Consider the following 25,503-nt stretch of genomic DNA (forward strand, 5'->3'; position numbering starts at 1 on the left):
GATTGGCTGTCTTTTGGAACTTTAGAAACCATTCAAAAGACTGTAACAGACATGCTGAAGACCATAAATTTTGAGGGCTTCCAGCGCAGCCACGAACAGTGGGGCAACGTCTCCATTGATGTTTGAGTGGAATAAAAAGTTGTTAAGAAAAAAACTACTCTTATTACTTTTCTACCGCACCTCGTATGTTTACTGTTGTTGTTCATTTAATAATATAATATAATTAATATAATAAAATAATATAATATAATTATATAATATAATTAATTAGTAATATAATATAATTAATTAATAATATAATATAATTAAATAATATAATATAAAGTTGTTCATAATATAAGACTGATAGGGTTTCTATAAATTCAGCTTAGTAAATAGCTTTGTTAAGATTTACAAGGGTGAAAGAGACGCGGTTGCCAATTTTTTTTTGGATTCCTCACGGATGCCAGATTAGCAAAATTAAGTTGCCTAAATTAGTCCAGTATTAATATTTATAGTGTTTTTAACTTTCTAATTTTTACAAATAATCACTTTTTACTGTTTACAATAATCACTTTTGCAAATAATTATTTTACAATTAATCAAATAATCACTAACAAATAATCACGTTTTACGAAATTACTTACGTCGCTAGCCGAACTCAGTTTTAATAGCCAATTGGTAGAAACTACACTAAATTAGAGGAATGGATACAGATTGCACACATACCAGACAACACTGGCTAAGGCCAGACTTGGACGTGAGTTTTGATATGTTGTACGAGATACCTTGAAAACGTGGCCAAGAAAAAAAAAATAAACGACTACTGCCACTAATGCTCTTGCCTAATGTTCTGCCACTAATGCTGTACCACTTACAACTAATACTCACTGAAATCGGCCCCCTTCATCTTCACTTTAGTATTGGCATATGTGTAGCAAGTGTTATTGATAGATTTGCTAATAGTAAAAATAGGAGGTGAGAACTCGTCGTATAATATTGACAATGCTTCTACAAATGTAGCTTTGTAGATAGCTCTACAAGACTAACAGGTGAATGATGGATAAGAGGTATTTCACTGTCAGTATCAAAAATGTATGCTAGGTTTTATTTAGAATGGAAGTTTACGCAACATGCCACCACCTCTTCCGCTTCACAAAGTCCGGAATCCACCGTTTTGGGGGGGGGGGGGTAATGACAATAAAAAGGTTGACAGACTATATACGAGAGGACGGTACTTATTTATTAGAGCGACCCTACTCAAGAAGTGAAGTAAGGTTGATCATAATGACATACATCAAAATTTGATGAAAATGTAATGCTTTACTTACAAAATTATGGAAACTACAACAGAAAGTTATGGAAAGCAGGTCACCCAGAACGCATTATATTTTTGAATAGAATAGAAAATGATTTATTGGCTAAAATAGCACAAAAGCTAGCATAAGCACCGTCAGAACAATTACAATAATAAAACAGATGTTAAAGGATAAACATAAACTAAAAAATTAAATCAATTATTAAAATGGGGATCAAAATGTGCTAAAATAGCACAAAAACTACCATAAGCACATATATTAAATACATAACCAACTCTATATATTAAATATTTAATTAAAATATACCTGCACGGTAGTTTATCTCACTCAGGCTAAGCTAATTATCTCCGAGTGCCCACAGAGAAACCGGTTTTACAACAGATCAAGAACACATTGTGGTCGGTATAAAGTACCCAGAGGAGTATTGAATTTGTTTATTAAAGTTAAGCATTACAGAAAGTTGGAGTAATTCTCAAACAGCCTTTTAGGTTGAGGTTCAATACAGTTTATTATTTTTATTGTTATATTACAATGCTATTAATTACTGATTTCTGTCTAATTAGTCAAGCATGATGGAGGAAAGCCAAGAAGAGGCTCAAAAACGAGAAGAAATGCTTCGTATGTACCATGCCTGCAAAGAAGCTTTGAAGATTATTGGGGATGTGTCTATGGCAACAGTTGGCACTCCCATTCCTCCCCCAGTGAAAGATGATTGGGTCAAGTGAGTCTTTTGTTTCAATCAATTCATCCGATCACACTGTAGAGATAGGCTATAAGATAACGGGGGATGAGGGGGTCTGAAACCGCCAAGAGAATGTTTAGGTTCGAATTTTACAAGAAAAGGTTATTTTGTCAAATATTATGGAAGGTGATTTCCTCCAAAAATTCAGGCCATTCTTCGAATTTTGATCTATTGAATCGGTAACCTAATTTCTTGATATTAATTAATTTGATAGACATCCTTCGTTCATGTTCTGATGAAACAAATAATAAAATCAGATAGGTGTGGTGTATACTATCTTGTAGTATGAATAAGGTATGAGTACTAGGGCCCGACCGAAATGGATTTTTGGGGTCCGATACCGATACTAATATATCGGTACTGCATTGATACGATACCGATATAATTTGCTGATAAATACCCCCTCGGAAAAAAGACTTTACCTAAGGTTTAAACCCCCCATTCTCTGTCCATATTCATACTCGTATGTTTCTCCCTGGTCTATTACACACCAAAGAACAGCCTCAATAACTCACTGTGGATTCCAAAAATTAGGCCATTTACAAGAATTGTTGGATTTTCTTTACTTGAATGATAAACAGCGTTTAAGCATACAAACGAAATGGTGGATATTTGCGGAAGTGACAAATAAGAAAAAAAAAATTAAAAAAAGGCGGTTCAGCTACATAAACACAAATACTTTAAAATCTGATTGAAAGAAGCGTAAGATATTTATTGAAATTGATTATTCAAAACCCAAATTTTAATAGCAGATCTTTGAATTTAATCAATCACATAATAATGTGAAAACTCTACTTTGTATTCATATGTTATGGTCTCTTACTAACGAAAACATGCTTGGCGCACTGGATGCAGGGATGCAGCTAGAGTTTTAAGTTCGGAGGAGGGATTTAAAGAATATGTCTACAAAATCGTCCAGCATACCGACAAATGCTGACACACAAGCTAAATTTTCAAGGTAAATAGGTAAATTTTCTAAGGTGTTGACACGCGGTGGTGACACTGTGGAACCTCCCCCCACCTTACAACACCCCCTATCCTCCTTAGGTGAGCCCCTGACTGGATATTATGGTTTTAACCGATTGAATCTAGAATCTTTCACACACGCAAGTGAACATTCATTAAACAGAAAGGTATGGTTTATTATATTCCTTTTAGTTGTTTTGGTAGAAGATAAACGTTTTTGAACTTACCATAAATTTAGAATATTGCTGTACCTGGTGTTTGTATTGACAAGTATTGACAACCAAAATATTTTTACTTCGTTTGACTCACCTTTGGCTTAACTTGGTGGTTCCGTTCTCCAAGGAATGGACATGCAAAAATAACCTCGGGATATCTGGTACCATCTTCTGGACAAGTTCCGCACATATATATATATATATATATATATATATATATATATATATATATATATATATATATATATATATATATATATATATATATATATATATATATATATATATATATATATATATATATATATATATATATATATATATATATATATATCCTCAAGGACTTCGTCTTTCTAAAAAAGGCTCCATATCAAGACAGATGTGCGTCAAGGTGACTAAACTTTTCTGCAGCTGCAATGCTAATATTGATGGCATTATGTGAGCAATAAAGCCGTCATGCTTTCGTAGGACAACTTATCGCTGCTAAATTCCTTTGACGATATCCTCCATGTATCACGATCGATATCTATATTTCCTCCATATTTCAGCAGAACTATGTATCAGTAGTAGAGGCTTACAATGCGACTGGACTTTCATTTAATAAATCTAAGACTGAAGTTCATCTTTTCAGTGACACGAAACATAAGTCATCTGACTATTAGCGTATGTTCTACTATGATTGACCCCTGAGAGTCACTCATATATCTGTCCCGTCTACGTTAAAGGGCGCTCGGTTAGCTTGGTTCACTTCTGTACCCGTCTTCGGACGTCGTACGGATCACTCATTGCCAACAAAAACCATCTTAACTGTTTCTTGCTTGCTTGGCTATCTAATGCTGCTAAAACCTCTCATCTGCTCGTTCTGGTTCTGTATCGGAAAATATTCACGGCATTGGAAAAGAGGGCCGGATTAAACTAATTCCACACAAATGCCAAGTTCCTTTTGTGTCTCCCCCTGGGACATAGAAATCGTTTTAGATCGAAGACTTACCTTATTTCGGAGCCTTTTATAGTTGATGAATGAAAGACTTGCCAAACTTAAAATTGGTGTAATGAGTAACTCCACTCCTGGGATCTTATTATTTTATAGGGTTCTATTGAATTGTTTTTTTTTTTTTTTTTTTTTCCTCGTCTTTTATATACTCCGCCTGTAGCGTTGATGGACAAAAAATCAGTAATAACAATAATAAGTAGAAGGTCCAATTTATAATCTATACTTTTCTATATTTCTTAACCTAAATCAAATACCTACAAAATTTTAGTTTTTTTATACTTATTTAAGTTGTCATTTTTTTCTCTTTTTTTTTTCTTCTGGGCTTTAAACGTCCTTGCTCATTATTGCTAAAGCTACAGATGCTTTTTTCCTTGCAGCAATGCTACAAACAGAGGCCCCCCTTCTCCGGGTGGACCGCGCCGACCAGCGCCTAGTCAAGTAGTAGCCCCACCTCCAACTGCCTCAAGAGCACCGCCCCCTCCACCAACGAATAGACCTGCCCCATCAATTCCAAACCGGTAAGTATCGTCAATATTTTTTTTCTCTCCCATTTATTCTTGATATCTAAATAGTATAATATATTTTCTCGTTTTCTGAAATAACAACTTATACTGTTAGCTAAGCTGTTCTCAAAAGGATGATCGGCAGGGCAATTTATGTTCAGCTAGACTTTTATCTTCCTGATCTATGCTGCCCATTCTCCCTTTGAGAACAACTTAGCAAACGATTTTTGAGATTATCTCAGAAGTATGAAAATGTCGCTTGCGACCATTTGGCGTGATACGACCTGAGGCCTGGCCATTTGGCCTGAGGTCGTCAGATACGACCTTTTGGCCTGACAGTGACGATTTGTTTAAAACAGGAATCTGGAACGCAAAAACCTTAGAAGAATATGAAAAGCTACTAACTTTCTCAGTTTCTCATTAACCAAACACAGTGAAAATCAGTAAATTTAAGCATAAATCATTTGTGTTTTACCCCCATAACTTGTATTAGCTTTATTTATTATTTTTGAGTAAAGCCAATTTTATAATTTTTATTTATTATTATTTAAAAAGGGTAGATAGGGTTGGGCCTCTCTTCATTAGTCTTGTGCTGAGATAATTTAATTGGGTTGTAGTTCTCATATAGTGTCAAAGAACGTCAGACAACATTAAATTTCAAAAATAACAGTGGAATGCAGCCCCTGTCCCTTTCATTGGAGGTGTATGCCATTTCTTCGACTAATTCTGTTTTTTTTTCTTCTTTGATTCTTCATATAGCTCTTTAACCCCCTTATCTCTCTCTCTCTCTCTCTCTCTCTCTCTCTCTCTCTCTCTCTCTCTCTCTCTCTCTCTCTCTCTCTCTCTCTCTCTCTCTCTCTCTCTCTCTCTCTCTCTCTCTCTCTCTCTCTCTCTCTCTCTCTCTCTCTCTCTCTCTCTCTCTCTCTCTCTCTCTCTCTGCCTCTCGTTTTCTCTAAATTCTTTGTCCATCTGGCATACTATCGTATCTGCTAAAAACCAAATTTAAGATTTTCTTTACTTTGAACGAACCAAAAATTCAGTTTAAGTTCATTTAAGCATTTTTAGAATGCTCAGAACATGAACTAGAATTCTAAGAATTTTGAGGATTCTGATAGTATCTAAATGAAAAGTGAATATTTGGTTTTTTCAAATAAAGAAATCTTAAATTCGGTTTTTGGCAGCTACGATAGTAAGCAAAATAGGCGACGAATTTTGCAACATGCATGCGATAAACAGTTGGAGCAATAGTTCTTACCCCTTACACAGGAGCCAATTTTCCAATTTCTTATTTAACGTTTAAATCACTGTGAATTAATATTTGTAATATAAAATAAAATATTCTTTTTTAGGCAGAAGGTTTTCTTCTTTTTTTTTGGGGGGGGACTTTTCAAAACTAGCCAAGGTAAAGTTTAGAGTTTAAATTACTTTAATGTTTAGTTTCATGTATTTTCAATTTTGGGTTTAAAAACTTTGTTTTTCATCTGTTTAATATATAGCTCTGACATCTCTTTTCTTGGAATTTTGAAGTTTAATTGGATTGAAACTTTAATTACCTTAGATGATTAATTTAATTGAAATACACAGAGGAAATAATTATGCACGGACCATAAAGGTATAAAACTGTCATATACTTATTTTTTTAATCAAATAAATTGTATTGATATTTAAAATGTATAATTTTTTAAAAATTTATTCCAAGCTATTTAAATTCTATTAATTTTTCAAACTTCGACAGCCTTTAGAATATTTTTAGCATGTGTAACATGCTAATACGCAATGTAACAGCACTTGTATATGTAAGCATGTGTATTATTACCCGAAATTTTTCACACATGCTATTACTGCATGGCCTATTGGTCAAACCGAGATATTAGTTCAAACCAGAACTTCATGATCCTAGGATCGGCTCTTCCCCCTACCCTCTCTGACTTGGTTGAATATCAATCTTATTCAGTTTTAATCATTTTCTTACGAATCTTTTGGACGAAGGAGGGAGCTACCCTAGGCAGGAGCAGTTTAATTTTTACTTGAAAAATTAAAGCATTTTGATTGTTTACTTGTATTTCTGCTGCTTCTACTGATGACAATTCACTGTATAATATACCTTAACAGCTTCTTGCTTAAGCGTTTGAAAAACTTTGATGCAACATTTCATTGCCATTGGCAGGGATCATTACACCACACTCCTGATGCTTGAAACATGAAAGGCCTACTCTATCCTAAATTTACAAACGGGCCGGGTCTAGATCTCCGCTTTTTTTGTAATTTTGCTAAAATAGCGGGGAACTCTTTGAGTGGAAGTCACGGGTCCATATGCACCATCTTTGGAAACCCTGTTTTGTATTTTAGAAGAAGAAAAGATAGAAGAAGAAGAAGAAGAAAATGAAATATTTAATTGTGCTTAGATCAAAAATAGCTGCAATTTTAACGTCACTGTTATACGGCCAATAGTGATCAATACGTTAAGTTATTTCATTGCCTCTTTGCCTAACCATCTCCTTTGGGTATATAGTATGGGAATATAGTGACTTGAACAATAATTAAGTTCCAAAAATATATAAGCTAGAGATTACTTGTGGAAAACGAATTAGAAAAATAGCGAAAAATCTGAAAAATCACCGACGAGTTTCTCTCTGTAATCCAGAAAACTCACCAAAACCAGAAAAATCACGGACGAGTTTTTCTCTGTAAAACAGAAAAATCACCGACGAGTTTTTCTCTATAAACCAGAAAAATCACCAAAAAGTAGAAAAATCACCGGCGAGTTTCTCTCTGTGTTCAACAGATTTAAATATAATCAAAACTGCTCAAAATCAAGATGCAACCAAAAAGTAGAAAAATCAAAAAGTATCAAAAAAATCAAAAGTATCAAAAATCAAAAAGTAAAAAATCAAAAAAAATCAAAAAGTAGAAAAGAATCACCAAAAAGTAGAAAAATCACCGGCGAGTTTCTCTCTGTGTTCAACAGCTTTAAATATAATCAAAACTGCTCAAAATCAAGATGCAACCAAAAAGTAGAAAAATCAAAAAGTATCAAAAAAATCAAAAGTATCAAAAATCAAAAAGTAAAAAATCAAAAAAAAATCAAAAAGTAGAAAAGAATCACCAAAAAGTAGAAAAATCACCGGCGAGTTTCTCTCTGTGTTCAACAGCTTTAAATATAATCAAACCTGCTCAAAATCAAGATGCAACCAAATATCCAGAAATATAACAAGATGCAACTAAAATCCAGAAATATATAATCTATAAATTAAATCTGAAAAACGAATTGTTTTGTTTAGGTGAGAAATGCCTGTTTTTTGTCTCTCTGTCACTGGCCGAAATTTATCCTCGTTGTTGCTTTGTCTTTACTCTCTTCATTTTTCATCTTCTGTTTTGTAGGTCTTATTTTAATTGCATGGCTTTGAAATGTGCCACCTCCGGCTGTAGAAAATAATCTTGGGAATTCGTGGACTGGTAGCTGAATAACAATTGGGTTAAATTTGGTTAATGTTTGGGTAGATCCATTTACACAATTCAAAATATATTTCGATATGCATTTCATAATGCAAAGGCGAACTAGGACAAGATTCCCTCGACATAAAAAGTTCTTGATCCCCGTCACTTCTGAGGCGATTGGGCATGCACGTAGGGGAGGAGCATATTTGTTTTAGGAGGTGTATTACGGACGAAAGGACAGTTTTGCAAACGAGGAAAATTAACTGGGAAAGTGCAAATTTGGTACCTGGGATAATGAGTCAGAAGCCCCTGCTTTCCCCTACTCCCCTCCTTCTACTCCCCTCCTTTCTTTACGCATGTGGAGCAAGATCATTCTTCAGCAGTAAATGATTTCCTTAGTTTCTAAAGCAACTGCGATTTGAAAATAAAATAATTCCTTCCCCCCCCCCCCTGGATCTATCATAAGTTGCTTTATAGCGGAAAACCGCAGTTCTCACTGATTTTCTTTTGATTGTTTCAAAATTTGAAAGTTCTTAGGGCAGCACAACGTTTTGGCTAGTGTTACTAATTTGAACCGTCAAAATAAATAAGCAAAGCTAATTAGTTAAATCTGACTTCTTTTTTTTTCTTTTTTATTGGACGCCCACTACTTAATAAAACGGCATAACTCCATATGAAAGTCTTTTTCATTAAAAATTTAATTTCTGATTTCCCCAATTTTTTCAAAATATATATGGGTGTTCAAGCTTCCACTTAGCCAATTCAAACAGTCAGACATTATTTTCAGCATCCTTAGTACTTTACTAAAAAGGATAATATACAGTCCTAGAAGGGATAACAAGAAGACAACAAGAATAGGGGCGGTTTGACTCATATATTTTTAACCTTCCCTCTAAGGGAATTATAATCACAGTTATAGGAAATTAAATCAGTGGTAACGATGTTCTGTTTTTTACGACATTGTTCGCATGTCATTAATCGTAATTAGACAGTCATTCCTATAGCAGTGCTTAAATTGGTTTTATTAATTATTTGGCGCTTTGATTTAGCATTGACACATCTCTTAGGTTTCCTCCCGCTCCGCCGGGTAGACTTGGACCAGGTGGACTGCCTGCACCCTTAATACCATCGTAAGTAACTGATTTTGGGTAGTCCTCAGTTTGGGTTCATGCTTTGTCCTCTAATGCGCAGGGCTCTAACAACTAACGCTTGTTTGGTAGTGTACTAACAGGTCCACCATTGGCCTTGTATACCATTATGTAAATTCGCTATGGTAAAAGAAATACTTTCTAACACCACACTGGCTATACATGACGTATGAAGCTAAGAGAGGAAAGGAAATAATAAATGGCGGAGGTCCTAGTCGAAATATTTGCTGGTTTTTTGTCTTCATATTTTACCACTGGCTGACAAAATCCTCGTTTTCTCACCCTTTTTTGGTTTTATTTATCATTTATTATTTCCTTTCATCTCTTAGCTTCATACGGTAAAAGAAAAAAAAACAATGAGTGTGAAGTATCACCCCCTTGTGAGTGTGAAGCATCACACTCTAGTGAGTATAAGTTTCAAGTGAGATGGTAAATTCACTAAGGTTACAAAAAGGAAGTGAGTGTTAAAGTATCACACTCTAGTGAGTGTGAAGTATTACCCTATAGTGAGTGTGAAGCGTCATGTTCTAGTTAGTGTGAGTGTGAATTGAGATGGCAAATTCACTGTGGTAAAAAAAAATTGTGAGTGTGAAGTATCATAATCTATTGGGAAAGATTGTGAAGTAAGATAGTAAATTGAATATGGTAAAAAAAAGCTAGTGGATGTGAAAGTATCACACTCTTGTGAGTGCCAGTATGGGATGAGATATTAAATTCACTATGGCAAAAAAAAAACTTGTGAGTGTGAAGTTTTTCCCTCTAGTGAGTGTTGAGTGTAAAGTAATCTAGTATGGTAAAAAAAAAAATCTGTATGGCTAAAAACCTAGTGAATATGAAGCATCACGCTCTTATAGGGTGAGTTTTAAGTTAGATAGTAAATTCACTATTGTAAAAAAAGCTAGCGAGTGTGAAGTACCACACTCTAGTAAATGTGAGTGTGAAGTGATGTAGTAAATTCACTCTGGAATAAAATGTTCTGAGTGCGAAGTGAGAGTAAATTTACTTTGGTAAAAAAAAACCTAGTGAGTGTGAAAGAATGCTTATATTTCATAGTTAGAATATCACAAATAACAATTTTTTCTAAGATAGTGGAATATTTGGAAGGTTAAAATGGAATATTTGGGGTTCTATTCAGCGCTGAATTAAGACCTTGTTTTGCACTTTGTCTTAGGGTACTTTTGCAACCCTTTCAGTTTGTATTATGAAAATATGTCTATTTAAAATTAAACTTGCCATTTTAAATATTTATTTTTCGGCTATAGGCAAAGCCTGGGCTGCTGCTATTAACTCTAATAACTCTAATGAATAATGCTTGTTTGGTAGTGTAGCTAGTAAGTGTGAAAGAGTGCTCCCGTGTATAATAATAAACCCTGAACCCTTAGAAGACCCTGGAATGTGAGAAAGGTTAATACGGGGTATTTGGTCTATAGTCTGCCAAATTGAGACCTAAGACTCTTAGGGTGACTTCAGGACACCTTTAGACAGTGTATTTTATATACAGATAATTCTGCTTAAAAATTTTTTTTTTATTTAAACAGCTTGATTTTATATTTGTGTATAGTTTCGTACTAGCGGCAAGACTTGTTAAACGACAGGCATGAAAAAGGGAAAAAACGTAACTTATGCTTTTTTGTGAGGGTCAGATAAAAATAATTTCACCCCTGTCATCGCATAGGCATTGCTAAATTTTAAGCCCCCCCCCCCCCCACCACCACCATTTCCCCTGGATGACTAACTTGACCCTTCGGCCATGAACATCTTTGGAGAAACCCGTGTTCGGGTCTTTCAGCAACCATGTCCAACCATGTTTTCTTTGTGCGTTCCAATTATAAAAAGCCTGTGTCCAACAAAGATGGAGCCTATTTCCTTGGAGTGAATACTAGGATCCTGAAAATGATTGGTGTCAAACCCATTAAAGCACACTTAAACCCGGTGCTGGAAATTGCCCGGTGCTGGCGTTGTGTTTGTGAAAAATCTGTTTGCAATATGAAATGGTTTCCAGATAAACTTTTTTTTATGTTGTAAAATTTTTATATTGTTTTGTCAGTGCAGGCTCGAGTAACATTAAATTGATAATGTAAGGAATTGGAAAGTAGAAATAAAAAAATTGGTACTCGTTAATAATACTGAACATACCCAAAGTTAATCTAAAGTTAGATTAATAACAAGTTAATCTAAAGTTAAATACTAAAATTAATCTAAAGTTAGATTAATCATAATTAAAAAAAACCTTAATATAACCTTTAGTTTAAATAATAATATAATTTGGGCTATTTATTTTCATATTAGAGGGGGGGGGGAAAAGTATGTGCCCTTAACCTATCCTCCCCCTAATTTGCAAAAATATAGCCCAAATTATCCAAGCCCAATGCATTGTATTATCCGTCATTTGTTTTTGTAGCTATGCAACCCGTTTGAGACGTAACCTAAGCGTAATTCTTTTGTGTGTTCTGTTTTATTACCAAGTAGCGAAAATTTCTTCCGTATTGGTAGCTATGGAAGCAGTATTGGAAGCTTCGGCTGTACGCGGGCAAGTACGTTGGAACATTCTGTAAGTGAGGGGGAGGACATTAGGAGAAACTGGGTACTTTTATTTATTGTTTCATGATCCCCGTCATGCGAAACATAACCCTTATATATTTTCTTATAACCGGCAGAATCTAATAAGGCTTATTTTTACAGGCGTTAACGCATCTGGTCATCACTTCGTTGTTGTGGAATGTAGTTTATCCCTATATGCTTATAGTTGTCTGCTAATCTGTAATTTTACTCTGCTTCTTTTTACAAGTTTTCACTTATTGTAATAGGTCGAAATGAAATCCCCCCCCCCCTATCAGTCGTTGGAAAAAAGGTGATAGGGTGATGTTGCCTCTTTTTTGTCAAACTCGGTATTGGCAAAAACTCAATACACAAATTGTACTTGATTTAAACGATGATATCCGTAAACCGGATCTGGGGATAATCATTATTTGATGAAGCCATCCAATGCATCCAATGAAAATACCGTTTTTCAATAAGTTTTTAAGCAAGAAATGGTTTTCTGTGAACTAGCATGATTTTTTTATTTCTTTAATAACATTCGAAGCTTAAACAATGTACTTCAAGAAGTGTTTGCTTTTAGTAGTTAATTATTTTACTAAGGCACCTCTTATGCCCCCCTCCAAAAGGTTTTTTTTTCGTCAACTGGTAAGTATTTGCTTATTTTACAATTGGTAAGCATTGGTAAGCAACTGACTTCTAAGGTACATTGACTCATTGTTATTTAAAGCATTTAAAATCAAACCAAACCAAAAACAAATCTATAAAATTGAATTAAAGGTTTAGTTACCATCAGAATAAAAACATCCCCCTACTCCCCTGGACCTATCTTAGGTCTGTGAATATTTAAAAACTGCTATTTTGTAAGATTTCTCTTTCGGCCATTTCAAAATTATGAATTTTTTAGGGCAGTACTTTATTTTAGTCTGTGCTTCCACGTTGAGCCGTTAAAATAAATAAGCCAAATTAATTTATTAAATTCGACAACGCTTTTCGTCAGCAAAAATAAAAAAAAAATTATGCTGATTCAAGAAGACAATTTCGAAGGTGCTCTCCCTCACCTCACCTCCCTCACAGCTTAGAGCGTGCGTTACCCTCTTAAGCTGTTTGGTGTCACATGATGTTTGACTTTTTTCTGATTTTCACCAGCATTTCTTATTTTTAAATTAAGCGTCCGCCATTCCCAAAACTATGTAACTACACATAATAGTATATTTCAATAAAATCGAGTACCCTTTTTCACAAAATTTTAATTATATATATATCATATATATGTATATATATAATACCTAAATATATAAAACCTAAAGGAACTAAAATACACTGATTGGTGACATTTTACCACCTGTTTCACTCTATAGATGATAAATGATTTTATCGCCCGTCCAGGCATTAGACCTCGAAGGTGTGATTTTATGTCGATACCTATTTACTCGTTGAAAATAAGTTCGTTACTCCTCCTTCGTTACTTATTGAATGGCCCTTGTTGATTCTTTCTCCGTAAATTCTTTAGATAGGTTGACTTCCTAGAAATAGGGATACTACTTAAAATTGCAAGGGCGACTAAATCACAAAAATATCAAAATATTGCTGCTGATAATTTCTTTTTAATGTATGTAATGTTGGGGGTTGTGTTGTCTGTCCTTGGTTTCTCTGTTAGATTGCTGTTATCAATTTCTAATAGGCTTTGTTGGTCTTTTAGGAGACCTGTACAAATTCCCCCCCTGGGAGGGCTCCAACAGCGAGTCACTGGTGCCGCAACGCAGGCTGCGACTCAGGCCGCAGGCCAGGCTGCCATTAGCGAGTTGAAGGATGCATTTGGATTTAACAAGTGATTTAATTCTTTCTCTACCCAACATTATAGGACTACACCCCAGATTTGTGAAGGTTTATTCTATTAATCGCTAACAACTAAGCTCACTAACCCCTCAGCAGCTTTTCACATTCAATGTGCTTGTTGTAGTTGAAAATATAACACACGCTATTATTGGCATTTGGGTTATTATTAATGCTTATTTAAAAAGAACTCCCGATCGTAATATTTTGTTTATATTATAATTTAAATTTTAGTTGACTGTATAAATCTTAAATTTAAATTGTTATTTTGTGCAATAATTAGTATTAACATTGCTTCAGGATTATAATATTTTTTACGTAATCCCGTTGGTACTTTCCCATTATATGGGCACTTCTAAAAAGCCAGTTAATGCTAATGAAATAAAATAAAATAGGATGTATATATAATAATTTATTAACAAATTGGGCTATATATTGGCACATTAGGGGGGGGGGGGTAAAGCATTGCATATATTAAATATGTAACCTAACGTAACCTAACCTAGGTACCTTTTTCTCTCCCTAAACCCCCAAAAACAACAGTTTAAATATTATAAATTCAATGAGAAACCACGCCCTTCGATCAATTTACATAGCAATTACCCGCTTTACCAGTCTCCATCACTCCATTCATTCGACTGTCTATAGCCGACGTGCCCATATAATGGGAAAGTACAATCCCGTTATTAATCTTTAATTATCAAATGAAAATATCAGGGCTTGAACGTCCTTTGGGAATCGTTTGTTGGTACAATAAGGTGCAAACATCACTTTTTTCGTCCCTTTAACAAAAGGGCGTATCTAAATTTTGTAGCATTGCAGGAGAGTAGAAATAAGGGTATAAATAAACATTTTGGTGTATGATATATAATAAGTGGATATACCCACATTTTAGGCGTGAAAGGGCATATCTACATTTCATAACATTTTGGAAAGTAAAAATAAGGATGCAAGTGAATATTTTGCCCATACTGCATAAGAGATAGGCATATCTACATTTTATTTACGAAGGGGCAGATTTAAGTATTGTAACATTGTAGTAGAGTAAAATAAGGGCATAACAGATGATTGTATCTACACTCACGGATGGGTGTATCTACGTCTTAAGCACGAAAGGGTATATCCACATATTTTTAAGTATGTTCTTGCAAGAGCATAAAAATAAAGATACAGCTGATACTTCCCGTGCTTAGGTCATGACAGGGGGTATGTCCCATTAAAAAAAAAAATATATATATATATATATATACATCATCGATTCCCTGAAGCATTGCTATAAATCCACCAAATTGATAAGAAATGTAACTTGATGTGGCAAACTTAAAATGCTTGCCAAAAATTTTAGATATCGTTAAGCTGAATCGATCTCTAAATTTGAAATTTCTTCAGTGTCAGGGAAGTAATTGAGGGAAGTCAGTTTTTTTCCTCCAGCCTTTCTCGCAAATTGCTAATTTTTCCATCTAGCCAGATGCGTCGATTCGTACAAAATTTACCACAAAGAGTGGAAATATTTAAAATCGTTTGGCTCGTTTCCGCCGAATTTAACTCACAAACTCACACTCTTTTTTCCAAGCACATTGTGATAAACTTTGGTATCACTAAATTGAATGCCATGTGATAAACATGATAAATCACTAAATTGAATGCCATTGATCATCTTTGGGCTAATATTTTCAAGGTTTTCCTAGATCTTTTAATACCCATTGTCTCACGCATTGTGGGATAGTAAATGAGTAAACATACCTCTGTAGATACTGAAAATGAATAATGAACCTTTAGGAGTATCTTGCCCATTTTCTGTGTCAATTTTGAAAAGTTTGAGACATGGCCTTTCGTTTGGACATGATAATGTAGCATAATCAACCGAGGTAAATTATCTTCTGTGTATGCTTCTGTAAGTTTAGTAAGTAAGTTTATTATTCACCAATAAATGCAGATTTGAAATACAATACTCTTATTACCCCTCGAAAGGCTCCATGGCCAGGGATACAAGGGGGATACAACAACAAAATCAATATAAGCAACCTCTGAAAAAAAAAACAAAAAAAAAAAAATTATACGCTGACAAAACAATAGATTTACCTAAGAAAATTATTTTTGGCTTGTATAACGATAATGTGACTTATAATATAACTTAAGAAGTACTTAAGTACGTCAACTTAAGAAGTACTAGCTGATAAATACACGCTCTAAAAGTTTCGAAAATATATCAATTCTACATAAATAATTTGGCTGCCTAAAATCAAATATTAATATCAAATCAAAGTAACACATTTTATCAAAGTTAGATACCTGTTATTTGCTTCAATGAATACCAAAATCAACGATTAATTACACATAAAAATAACAAATGCTTCAATATTCTCCCCCCTAAGGCTCTCTGGCCAGGAAAAAATAGGGCAGAAACAAAACTGAAGAAAAATTAAATACATTCATCAAACATTTATTAAATAATAAATTCTCATTATCAAACCAAACAATAACCTCCCCCCCCCCCCCCAAAAAACAAAACAAAAAACAAAATCCATGCTAGGGAGTAATACATGAATCCACCCCTACAAAGAAATTACAGAAGCTTATCGGAGAACCGGGAAAAAAATAATTATTTGCAAGAAAATCTCTAACATACTTTTTGAAGAGATACTTCTACTCTGTGAAATTATGTTGAGCTTTGGTTTATTATTTCATTGCTGGGCAAAATTATAGATAAGGGGTCTTTTCACTGTCTTGGAAATAGTTGCATTAGGAGAATAAATCCAGAGTTTAAATTATCCTGGGGAAAGTGTTTTCAAGCTCCCATCTCTACTTCAATCCTTTTTAAGGCATAGAAAATTACAAAGACAGGGTTGTGCCTGACATTTTTATTTTTTAATTACGTTGTACCATAATGTTCGTTCGGGTCTACTTTTACCCAAAGAAACGCAATTCTAATAATTTGATTGGAAATTTAAGGTACATGGGGATTTTTTTCGCATTTGATGCACAATTTTGTGAATCCTTTAAAACCCTATAAATCAGGATGCAGCAGAGCTATGAGGCTCAAAACACTGTCCTTTGGCCTAGGGTACTGCAGATCGATTTTAGAAAATTTATTATTTAAAATTCATTTTCTAATTTTAACTAATTTTTAATTATAATTAATTTTTATTGTAAACTCATAAGATATAAAATATCTATTTCAAAAATTTCTATCACAAACTCCGAAGCGTGAAGTTTGGATTTCCTGATCAATAAACGAAAACCGGACAAATAAAATGTAACGAAAAGTAAAAAGCTGGCAAAAATGGTCAAAATTAAAATTATCAGACTGAAAATTCATTCATTAGTCAGTAAACTAAGATTGGACCCCACATGTTAAAAAGATAAAAACAGGCAAAACTCAATAGAAAATAACCAAAAGTAAATAAAAAACGAAAAGGGATTAATAAAGAACAAACACAAAACTTTGGCAGGATCTGTACCAAATAATAAAAGAGGGAAGCTTGCGAGATGTTTTTTTTCCGTATTTTTCATTTAAAGAGAAAAAATGTTTCTCATATCCGGAGGTACAGCAGCGAGCAGGAGGTGAGGAAAAAGTTGGGAAACTGCCCAAGTAGGGCAAGGTCTCGGCGGAGAGTATCTTAGAAAAATTTATTCCGTGCGATGGTTTTTTGTTGTTTTTTTTTTTTTTTTTTTTTTTTTATTTTATTTTGTTTTTTTTTTAACGGAGGAACAACATATCTCTCCTGTACTCAGGTATTTCTAACCTAGCTTTTTTTAGAATGAGGGTCTGGGACTTCACCCTATTTGAAAATTACATGCAGGGCTCTTTTGGATAGATTCAATTTTATTGACCCTTTTTTCATCAAAAGTTCAATACCCTCTGAAGGGGAAGGTGTAGAGGAAGACACTTCGAAAGTATTATCTGGGACATGGGTTAGGCTTTGAAAGCATTCCTCGAAGTTTCCAAGATACGATAAAACTTTCATCAAGAATTTTTCACATTTCTGTCACGCCAAATGGTCGTAAGTAACATTTTTCACACTTCTGAAATAATAACATATACTGTTTGCTAAGCTGTTCTCAAAGGGAGGATCGGCAGGGTAATTTATGTTCAGTTAAACTTTGATCTTCCTGATCTATGCTGCCCATTCTCCCTTTGAGAACAACTTAGCAAACGATTTTAGTGATTATTTCAGAAGTATGAAAATGTCGCTTGTAACCATTTGGCCTGATACGGCCTGAGTCCTGACCATTTGGCTTTTGGTCGTCAGATGTGACCTTTTGGCTTGACAGTGACAATTTATTTAAAACAGGAATCTGGAACGCAAAAACCTTAGAAGAATATGAAAAGCTACTGAACTTTATCAGTTTCTCAGTAACCAAACCCAGCGAAAACCAGTAAATTTAAGCATAAATCATTTGTGTTCTACCCTCATAACTTGTATTAGCTTAGTTTATTGTTTTTACAATACAAATGAAGTAACACCGAGCATAGTTCTCCTAGAAACATATGTACAAAAGACAAATCTTCACCCATTTGATATCTCCATCTTAAAATCCAATGAAACTTGAAAAGTTGACTCCATTATTCTGAATAACTCTGTCGATGGCACTGAATTCCATATAGTTCACAGAATACTTTTTACTTTTAATTAACAAATTGAAAAGTAAGTTCTATATGCTTTTGTTGTTGATAACTAAATTTTCTAAAGATGAATTTGTTCCCTTTGTGTATGTTTTAAGATAAATTCCGACAGGATCTAAATTTTGTTGCAATAGTCGGTTTTTACGTCACGTACTGGACGAAGTCAGCTTATTTTTGGCGAATTTTCGGGTCGCCTCTGTTTTGGACTGGGGAATTTGTATCTGAATTGTTCAGCCTTCATTAGGAAAGTTTTCAGAACTAATAACTCTGAAAATCCTCCTGAATATAATTTATATTGTACTGAATTATATTTCATTGAACTTCAATCAAAAACATGAAATTGAGGAACCATGAGCGGTATATATATATATATATATATATATATATATATATATATATATATATATATATATATATATATATATATATATATATATATATATATATATATATATATATATATACACTGTGTTCTAAACGTTGCTAGAATTAATTTGTTATGACGACAACATGTCGCCATGTCAGATGTCAAAATTAAATAATTAAATATCAAGTTTTCAGCCTTATCTATTGGTTATGCTGTTGTTAAGACAGCTGTCCTTCTATCATCTCGATTTCTTTTTATAGAAAAGCCTGAATTAAAAAAAAAAAATTCTTTCAATTCTTCACCATGTTTAAGAATTATAATTCTTTTTTTTCCTTTTTTCACTATGCTGCTATGTGCCAACTCTTGCTTAAGGTAAATTTTATTGGTTTTTATTCAGACTGTTGCTTTGTCACATTATTGCTTTTTTAGGCTCAGAGCCAAAATTTTATCTCTTTGATTTACGTTTTTTTTTAAGTTCAATCACATTGAGTTGTTACTTACCGTCTTTGTTTATATTCTTTTTAATTGTTCAATTAAATTTTGTGTTATTTTTTAAATTTATAATGAATAATCCTTATTTATTCTAAAATGGAATATAAAGCCAAATAAAGTCTTTGATAGTTGATACACAAATACTTTCCTTTGAAACGTGATATAACATATAAGGATCTATCCTACGATGTTTAGATCGAATGCTAATTGGGTAAGGGAGGGACTAGCCTCAAGACGGTTTGTTTTACTTATTGCTAGTACACTTTTTCTGGCGAAAACACTTTTCGCCACAATTTCTTTTCTATGTTTTAACATTTATTTATGTTAGAAATTATCGGAGGCTGTCCTACCTTAAATACTTAGGAATTGCTATGGTGTCATCTATTTCATTTTTGATTTTTAATTGTTTTTAGTATTTTCATTGAAAATTCCTCTGTATTTGAATTTTTCTTGACGAGATTAAAAAATTCAAATGTGCCCCCCCCCCCCTCCTAGATTTTGAAAAAAATATTTTGCTCTACCCGCCAAATTTTCGAATCCCACAAAAAAAAAAAAAAAAAAAAAAAAAAAAAAAAAAAAAAAAAAATAGCTTTCCTTTGAAAGTGCAGTTGCCTTTGGGAATCAACATATTGTTCCTGTTCGAAGTTTTACGGACAGAAAGCGTTGCCAACTTCAATTAACTCCGTTTCTACTTGTTTTCACGGTTCGTTGTGGCAGCACTGACGAACGTCTGATTTTGCCCTGAAAATCTCATAATTCTGAAACTACCAATAGTAAAATCTGGTGAAATTTCTGTTTTCGGGTATGAATAGGTCGAAGGAAAATAATTTTTATATATTCATGTCCTTGGTACTTTAAATATTTGAGTTGTTAGGGCTATGTTTTATGTAGCCCTTTTACTTAGGATATATCTTATGACCCGAAAGAAAAATTGTCATGCCGTACGGAGGCATGTTTAAAAAAACGTGTTTGAGAGGCTGAAGTCCTATTTCTTCTTGCAGTTGATCAGTTTAATCATTTTATTTCTAATTTTGAAGCTTGTTTAAGATACTTCAAAAAATCTTCTTTAAGATATTTCTGTTCGTTCTTCCATTCTTTCATTTCTTTTTTGCTCCTATTTTTTTATAGCTCTATCATTTTCTTCTCGCTTTGTGTTTTTTCATTGAGACTTTATTTAACATATGTATATAAAACTCTGTTCTGTTAATTATCTATTTTTATTTTCAGGCGACCATTACCCCCTCCAAGAATTCCAGAAAGACCTTAGTCAAGTGTATGTACATATTGTCCAAATCTTTGTTATTAGCTTTATTGGTATATATGTATATAGATTTATCTTCTATTCTGGCAATGAAACTGCCCTAGAATTATATCAGAATTAGGTAAATTGAATCAGGTAGCTAAATTAACTTAATCCCACCTTTGGACGCTGTAATCTTAAAATACACTACAATTTAAACTATTTTGCTTGCCCCCCGAAAAATTTGCATGTTTTAAGGTTAAAAAAAAAACATGTGGCCGTCATGGCATATTTCCTAACTGCCCAAGGGTATTTTTTTTGTCTAAGCATATATTGATTTTTAGTATTAAAAGTTTTCAGGTTTCCGATCGGAAATTGATTAAAAAGAAAATCTGTTGAATAAATTCAGATATAAACACAACAGTTTTAATATCAAAATGTAGTAAGAAGGCTACTTCAAGAATTTTAAATTTTTTAGGATTAAAAATGAGAACATGTTTTATAACAACCCAAGGACGATTTTTTATGCCATTGCCCCCCATATTCTAATTTTTAGTCTTACATTTTTCTGTTTTTCTTAGCACCCGGAAGAAATTACTTTTTACTGTATTTGGAGATAAAAGTGTTTTTGAGTTTTTTGTTAATATTTTTATTGTACTCCTTTAGTAAATCTTAATCAATTTTCGCTCTTCATTCCCATGACATTTTTTCTCGCATTTCTTACTGTTCAAGTAACTTTCAAGACTATTAGCTATTGAAGACTAATGCTTTAACATGGTGTTTGTTACCACGGGGCCACGCCTTCCTCCCCTTCAAAATAACGAACAGCCATAAAGGTAGGTCAATTCATTGAAATATAAGGGGTGGGGGGGTTTCAGTGGAAATATCAAAGAAGGTAGTTTTCAAAATATAACGGGGGAATGTATGAGAGCAATTCTTCCCTCCCTCATTCCCCAACTGGTGCCTTTGTAGGCATATCCAAAGCTTTAACTGAACGGTCAGTGCAGTAAAATTTAATCTGTGATTCTTGATGTAAACAGATAAAGTTCAATAGAAGTGTTTAAAAATATAGATTGTTCAAGCTTAAAATATTTATTTTTAAAAATGAATATTAATTATTATATTTAAATCATAAATATAAATAAATATTATACATAAAAAATATCGATTATTTATTTTAAGCCAAAAGACTAGTTTGTGAAGTCTAGAGGTCGCTATTAATATTGAAAAAAAAAATGTCTACTAAAATCATTAAAAGATTGGTAAATAAAAGGCCAAGTTGTATGTCATCACTTAGGCCTTTGTTCAAAATAATGTATGATTTTTTCGATTTTTTCTTAGGCAAATTTTAAATTATCAAACCAAATTATTATATTTATTAGGCTATATATTCTTCAGCTTGGACCAAAAGCTGTCTAAAAAGCCAGCTTTTTTGGTAACACACGTTTTCAAAAGGGCTCGAGATAAATTGAACTATTGACGAGCTAAAAAAAAACAATTATTCTATAAAAACAATATTGGTGAAGTATTTATGCAATAATGGCTCAGTGGTAGAACTATTGATGAGCTCCTATCACAGAAAATAGAAGCCCCGCCCCCACGGTAAGAGGCCTTGCTTACCTACGAAATTATTAAAGGGTTCAGTTTATACTTGTCTAGGATATAGATCCGAAATGCAAGAACATTTTTGGAATGTGAAAAAAAAAATAATAATATTTTTCAGTAAAGCTGTGGCATGAAGTGCTTATTTACCCCTCTACTCCCCTTTAACTCCTGTGCAAGCTCATTCAAAAGCCCTAAAAAATTACACTATTAAAACGTTCTGGATAGTAAAGTTAAAAGAAATATGAAGTAGCTCTACCACCCCAACATTAAAGACATTACGTATTTGTTTCAAAGTTATGAGTTTGGTTGTCATGTATTGCTAGCGATTGGGAAGTCGGAGAAATGTCTCTTATTCTGTGCCCTTAATGGAAACTCACTTGTTTTTGCACAGATTGTGTTTTGATTATCGACGGCTCAGCGGGGCAAATTCATCAAGTTTATGTAAATTATTCATTATAGTTTATGTAATAATTTCAATTTATGTAATTATTTCATTAACTCAATTTTACCCAACAGTGTATTAGGCTAAATTCTTTATTAAAATTCTATGGAATAAACAAAATGCATTTTAATGTGTCACATTCCTTTTTGTGTTTTTAAAAGTGTTGTTGTGTTTTTAGTTGAACTAGCACTTATTACGGTGCTAGCTCCCTTCCTCATTTTTTTTCAAGAACCTGTCATACTGTATTGAGTTCTGAAGTAGCTGCATACATGCGCATGGGGGATTGGGCTAAAAAAAAGAACAATTAACTTTAAAACCTTCTTCTCTAGAAAATTCAGGGAAATTATAGATTTGGGGGACCCTGACCCCCCCCCCCCCCATATTTCTCTCTAGATCCACAGACACAAAAACTAATACGCAGAAAAAGTAAAAAATAGTTTAGAAGTCGAACTCAGGACTTTGCTACATTAAAAATATTTTCCAAAAATTGAAATTTTAATCCCTGAAATTTAAAATAATAATTTTATTGTTTTTAGGAAGTATTGTCTTTGTTGGCCATAAAATAAGCCACGACAGGGTTAAATTTTCGTTTGTACAGAATCTTTAGTTTTTTGGCTTGCGATTTTGCAATTTTTACGATGAATTTCTAGAAATATGGGCAAATACAGATATTTTTAGGACAAATCCTATAAATGTTTTGTTGTAATTTTAATCCTTCAAAATTCAAAATCTTATGAAAAAAAAAACAACAGTTTTAGTCTTAAGCTATTAGGGGGATTCTAATAAGGAGCTAGCCTTGGTCCGAAAATATGATTTAGGTGATGCTAGTCAATAGTTATTAGTATTTATGTTAAGTAAAATACATTTTGAATCTATTCAGTTGCACAATTATCGTCTTAGTTTGAAATTTTTCTCTCGGCATAAATTATTTTGAATCTACAAATTTCACTTAACAGTAATTTTATGTTTGATTGAAAACTGAAATCTTTGAAGGTTAGTAACGCAAAGCGTTGGAATTTACCGACAGAATATCCAAATTCAGTAAAATTACCTGAAATCAAATGTCAAAACGGCATGTAAGATAATTTTTTTTCAAATTACCCGAGTTTCTAAGAACGAAACTTGATGTTAAAAAGAATTAATAGTTTTTGATTTTTAAGTTAAAAGACAATTACCAATCTATGTTTACCAAAATTTCACGTACCACATTTTCTAGAGAAGCATGTTGGCGAGATCCTTCAGATTGCGATGAGGTACACCCTCACACTTGCCTAGTTGTTTGCCTAGGTGATGTACACCTCAAATTTCTATGAGGTGCAACCTCACCCCTGCCTAGGTGTTAGCCTATAAAGATCGAAAATAATAATTAACACATTCGCATGTAACTTTTGAGGCATCCCTGTAATCATTAATAATATGTTTAGTCATTTTTGTTTATTTTGAACCTTAAAGAAATGAAATTAAGCCACAAACATCCCTGGAAATCAGCCTTCATAGGACGGAAATTTGTAGTTGGCGTTATTAATATGACTTGTGGGGCACCCAATTTGATCTATCAACTGTTGTGAGTCTTCAAGTTGTTATTTTAGGTAGTTTTCTTGATGTACAATGTTATTAATAAATTATATGTGATGCGTTAAAATTATCTTGAGCATTTGATTCGTTATTAGGAATAGGTGGATGAAACACAGACAAGCCGAGAAGGGTGGCCTGTTCAAAGACTCCTACTACTACTAACAACTCACCGTAGCACTAAGCCGCCTGAGGCCAACACAGCTACGCACGCTCCTCCTCCATCCCAATCTTTTCAAAGCCTCCCTTTTTACACCCTCCCAGGAAACTCCCATTTCCGTTAAGTCTTTCTTTATGATATCCTCCCACGCCAACTGTGGACGACCTGCTTTCCGTTTAGCCTTAGATGATTATCCTTATCTGTTATATCACGTTTCAAAGGGAATTACTTGTGTGTCAACTATCAAATACTTTATTTGGCTTTTATTTTATTTATAGAATAAATAAGGATTATTCATGGAATAAGGATGGTTGGCTGAAAAGGTCAATCTTTGGCAATCTGTCATCCTTCATTCGCAGAAAGAGTTCTAGCCATCTCAACCTTTCTCTCATTATAGTCCTAGAAAGCAGGATTGAACCACACTTTTCGTACAGTATACTGTTTGAAATACGGTCAGTCAGCCGGGTACCCAGAACAATCCACTGAAACTAGGAATAAGTGAAGGTGATTCTGGGTAACAAGAATGTCGATCAGATGGGTAGCTTCACTTACCTAGGTAAAGATGGTAGATTAGTAAAGTAAAGATGGTAGATGGTAAAAGATGGAAAGTAAAAGATGGTAGATTAGTAAAGTAAAGATGGTAGATGGTAAAAGATGGTAGATTAGTAAAGTAAAGATGGTAGATGGTAAAGGATGGAAAGTAAAAGATGGTAGTTTAGTAAAGTAAAGATGGTAGATGGTAGATTAGTAAAGTAAAGATGGCAGATGGTAAAAGATGGGAAGTAAAAGATGGTAGATTAGAAAAGTAAAGATGGAAAGTCAAAGATGGTAGATTAGTAAAGATGGTAGGTGTAATGAAGATATTAAAAGTAGAATGACCAAGGCCCAAGGAGTTCTTTCACAGTTGGAAAAAGTTTGGAAGAATAAAATGGAGGTCTGCGAACCAAGATTGGAATACTGAAACCTATAGTGGTCAAGTATGGCTCTGAAGGGTGTGCGCTCCGAAAGACGAAAGATTTGATTGATGTTTTTTAGAGAAAATGCCAACAGATTGCTTTGGGTGCATCTGATCGTATTTCAAACAGTAAGCTGTACGAAAATTGTGGTTTAATCCCGCTTCGTAGGATTGTAATAAAAGAAGGGTTGAGATGGCCAGGACATATCCTATGGATGAAAGATGAGAGATTGCCTAATATTGTCCTTGTCGTTACCGTTCTTTGCCAATGTCGAAAAGTATGTCGCCCCTGAAGGAGATCGAGGATACCAAAAGGGAAGATTTAAGAAAAATTGAAACTTCTCGGGGGGAGGGGGTATAAAACG

At 33.7% G+C, this 25,503-nt stretch overlaps 1 protein-coding gene across 1 annotated transcript in view; it reads left to right on the forward strand.

The window, feature by feature from the left end:
• The window catches only part of shi (dynamin-1 shibire), a 169,858-nt gene extending 145,770 nt beyond the window's left edge, over window positions 1–24,088 (forward strand). Inside the window, exons 16-20 of the mRNA XM_089104675.1 lie at window positions 1,862–2,019; window positions 4,593–4,733; window positions 9,224–9,286; window positions 13,545–13,673; window positions 20,392–24,088. Coding sequence (XP_088960801.1) covers window positions 1,862–2,019; window positions 4,593–4,733; window positions 9,224–9,286; window positions 13,545–13,673; window positions 20,392–20,431 — 531 coding nt within the window. The 3' untranslated portion in view covers window positions 20,432–24,088. The remainder of the gene's footprint in view (window positions 1–1,861; window positions 2,020–4,592; window positions 4,734–9,223; window positions 9,287–13,544; window positions 13,674–20,391) is intronic.
• The last annotated feature ends 1,415 nt before the right edge of the window (window positions 24,089–25,503 follow it).

This window comes from Artemia sp. Qi Xiang Cuo, chromosome 18 (assembly GCF_049724085.1).
Source record: "Artemia sp. Qi Xiang Cuo chromosome 18, ASM4972408v1, whole genome shotgun sequence".
NCBI classification, from domain to species: Eukaryota; Metazoa; Arthropoda; class Branchiopoda; order Anostraca; family Artemiidae; genus Artemia; species Artemia sp. Qi Xiang Cuo.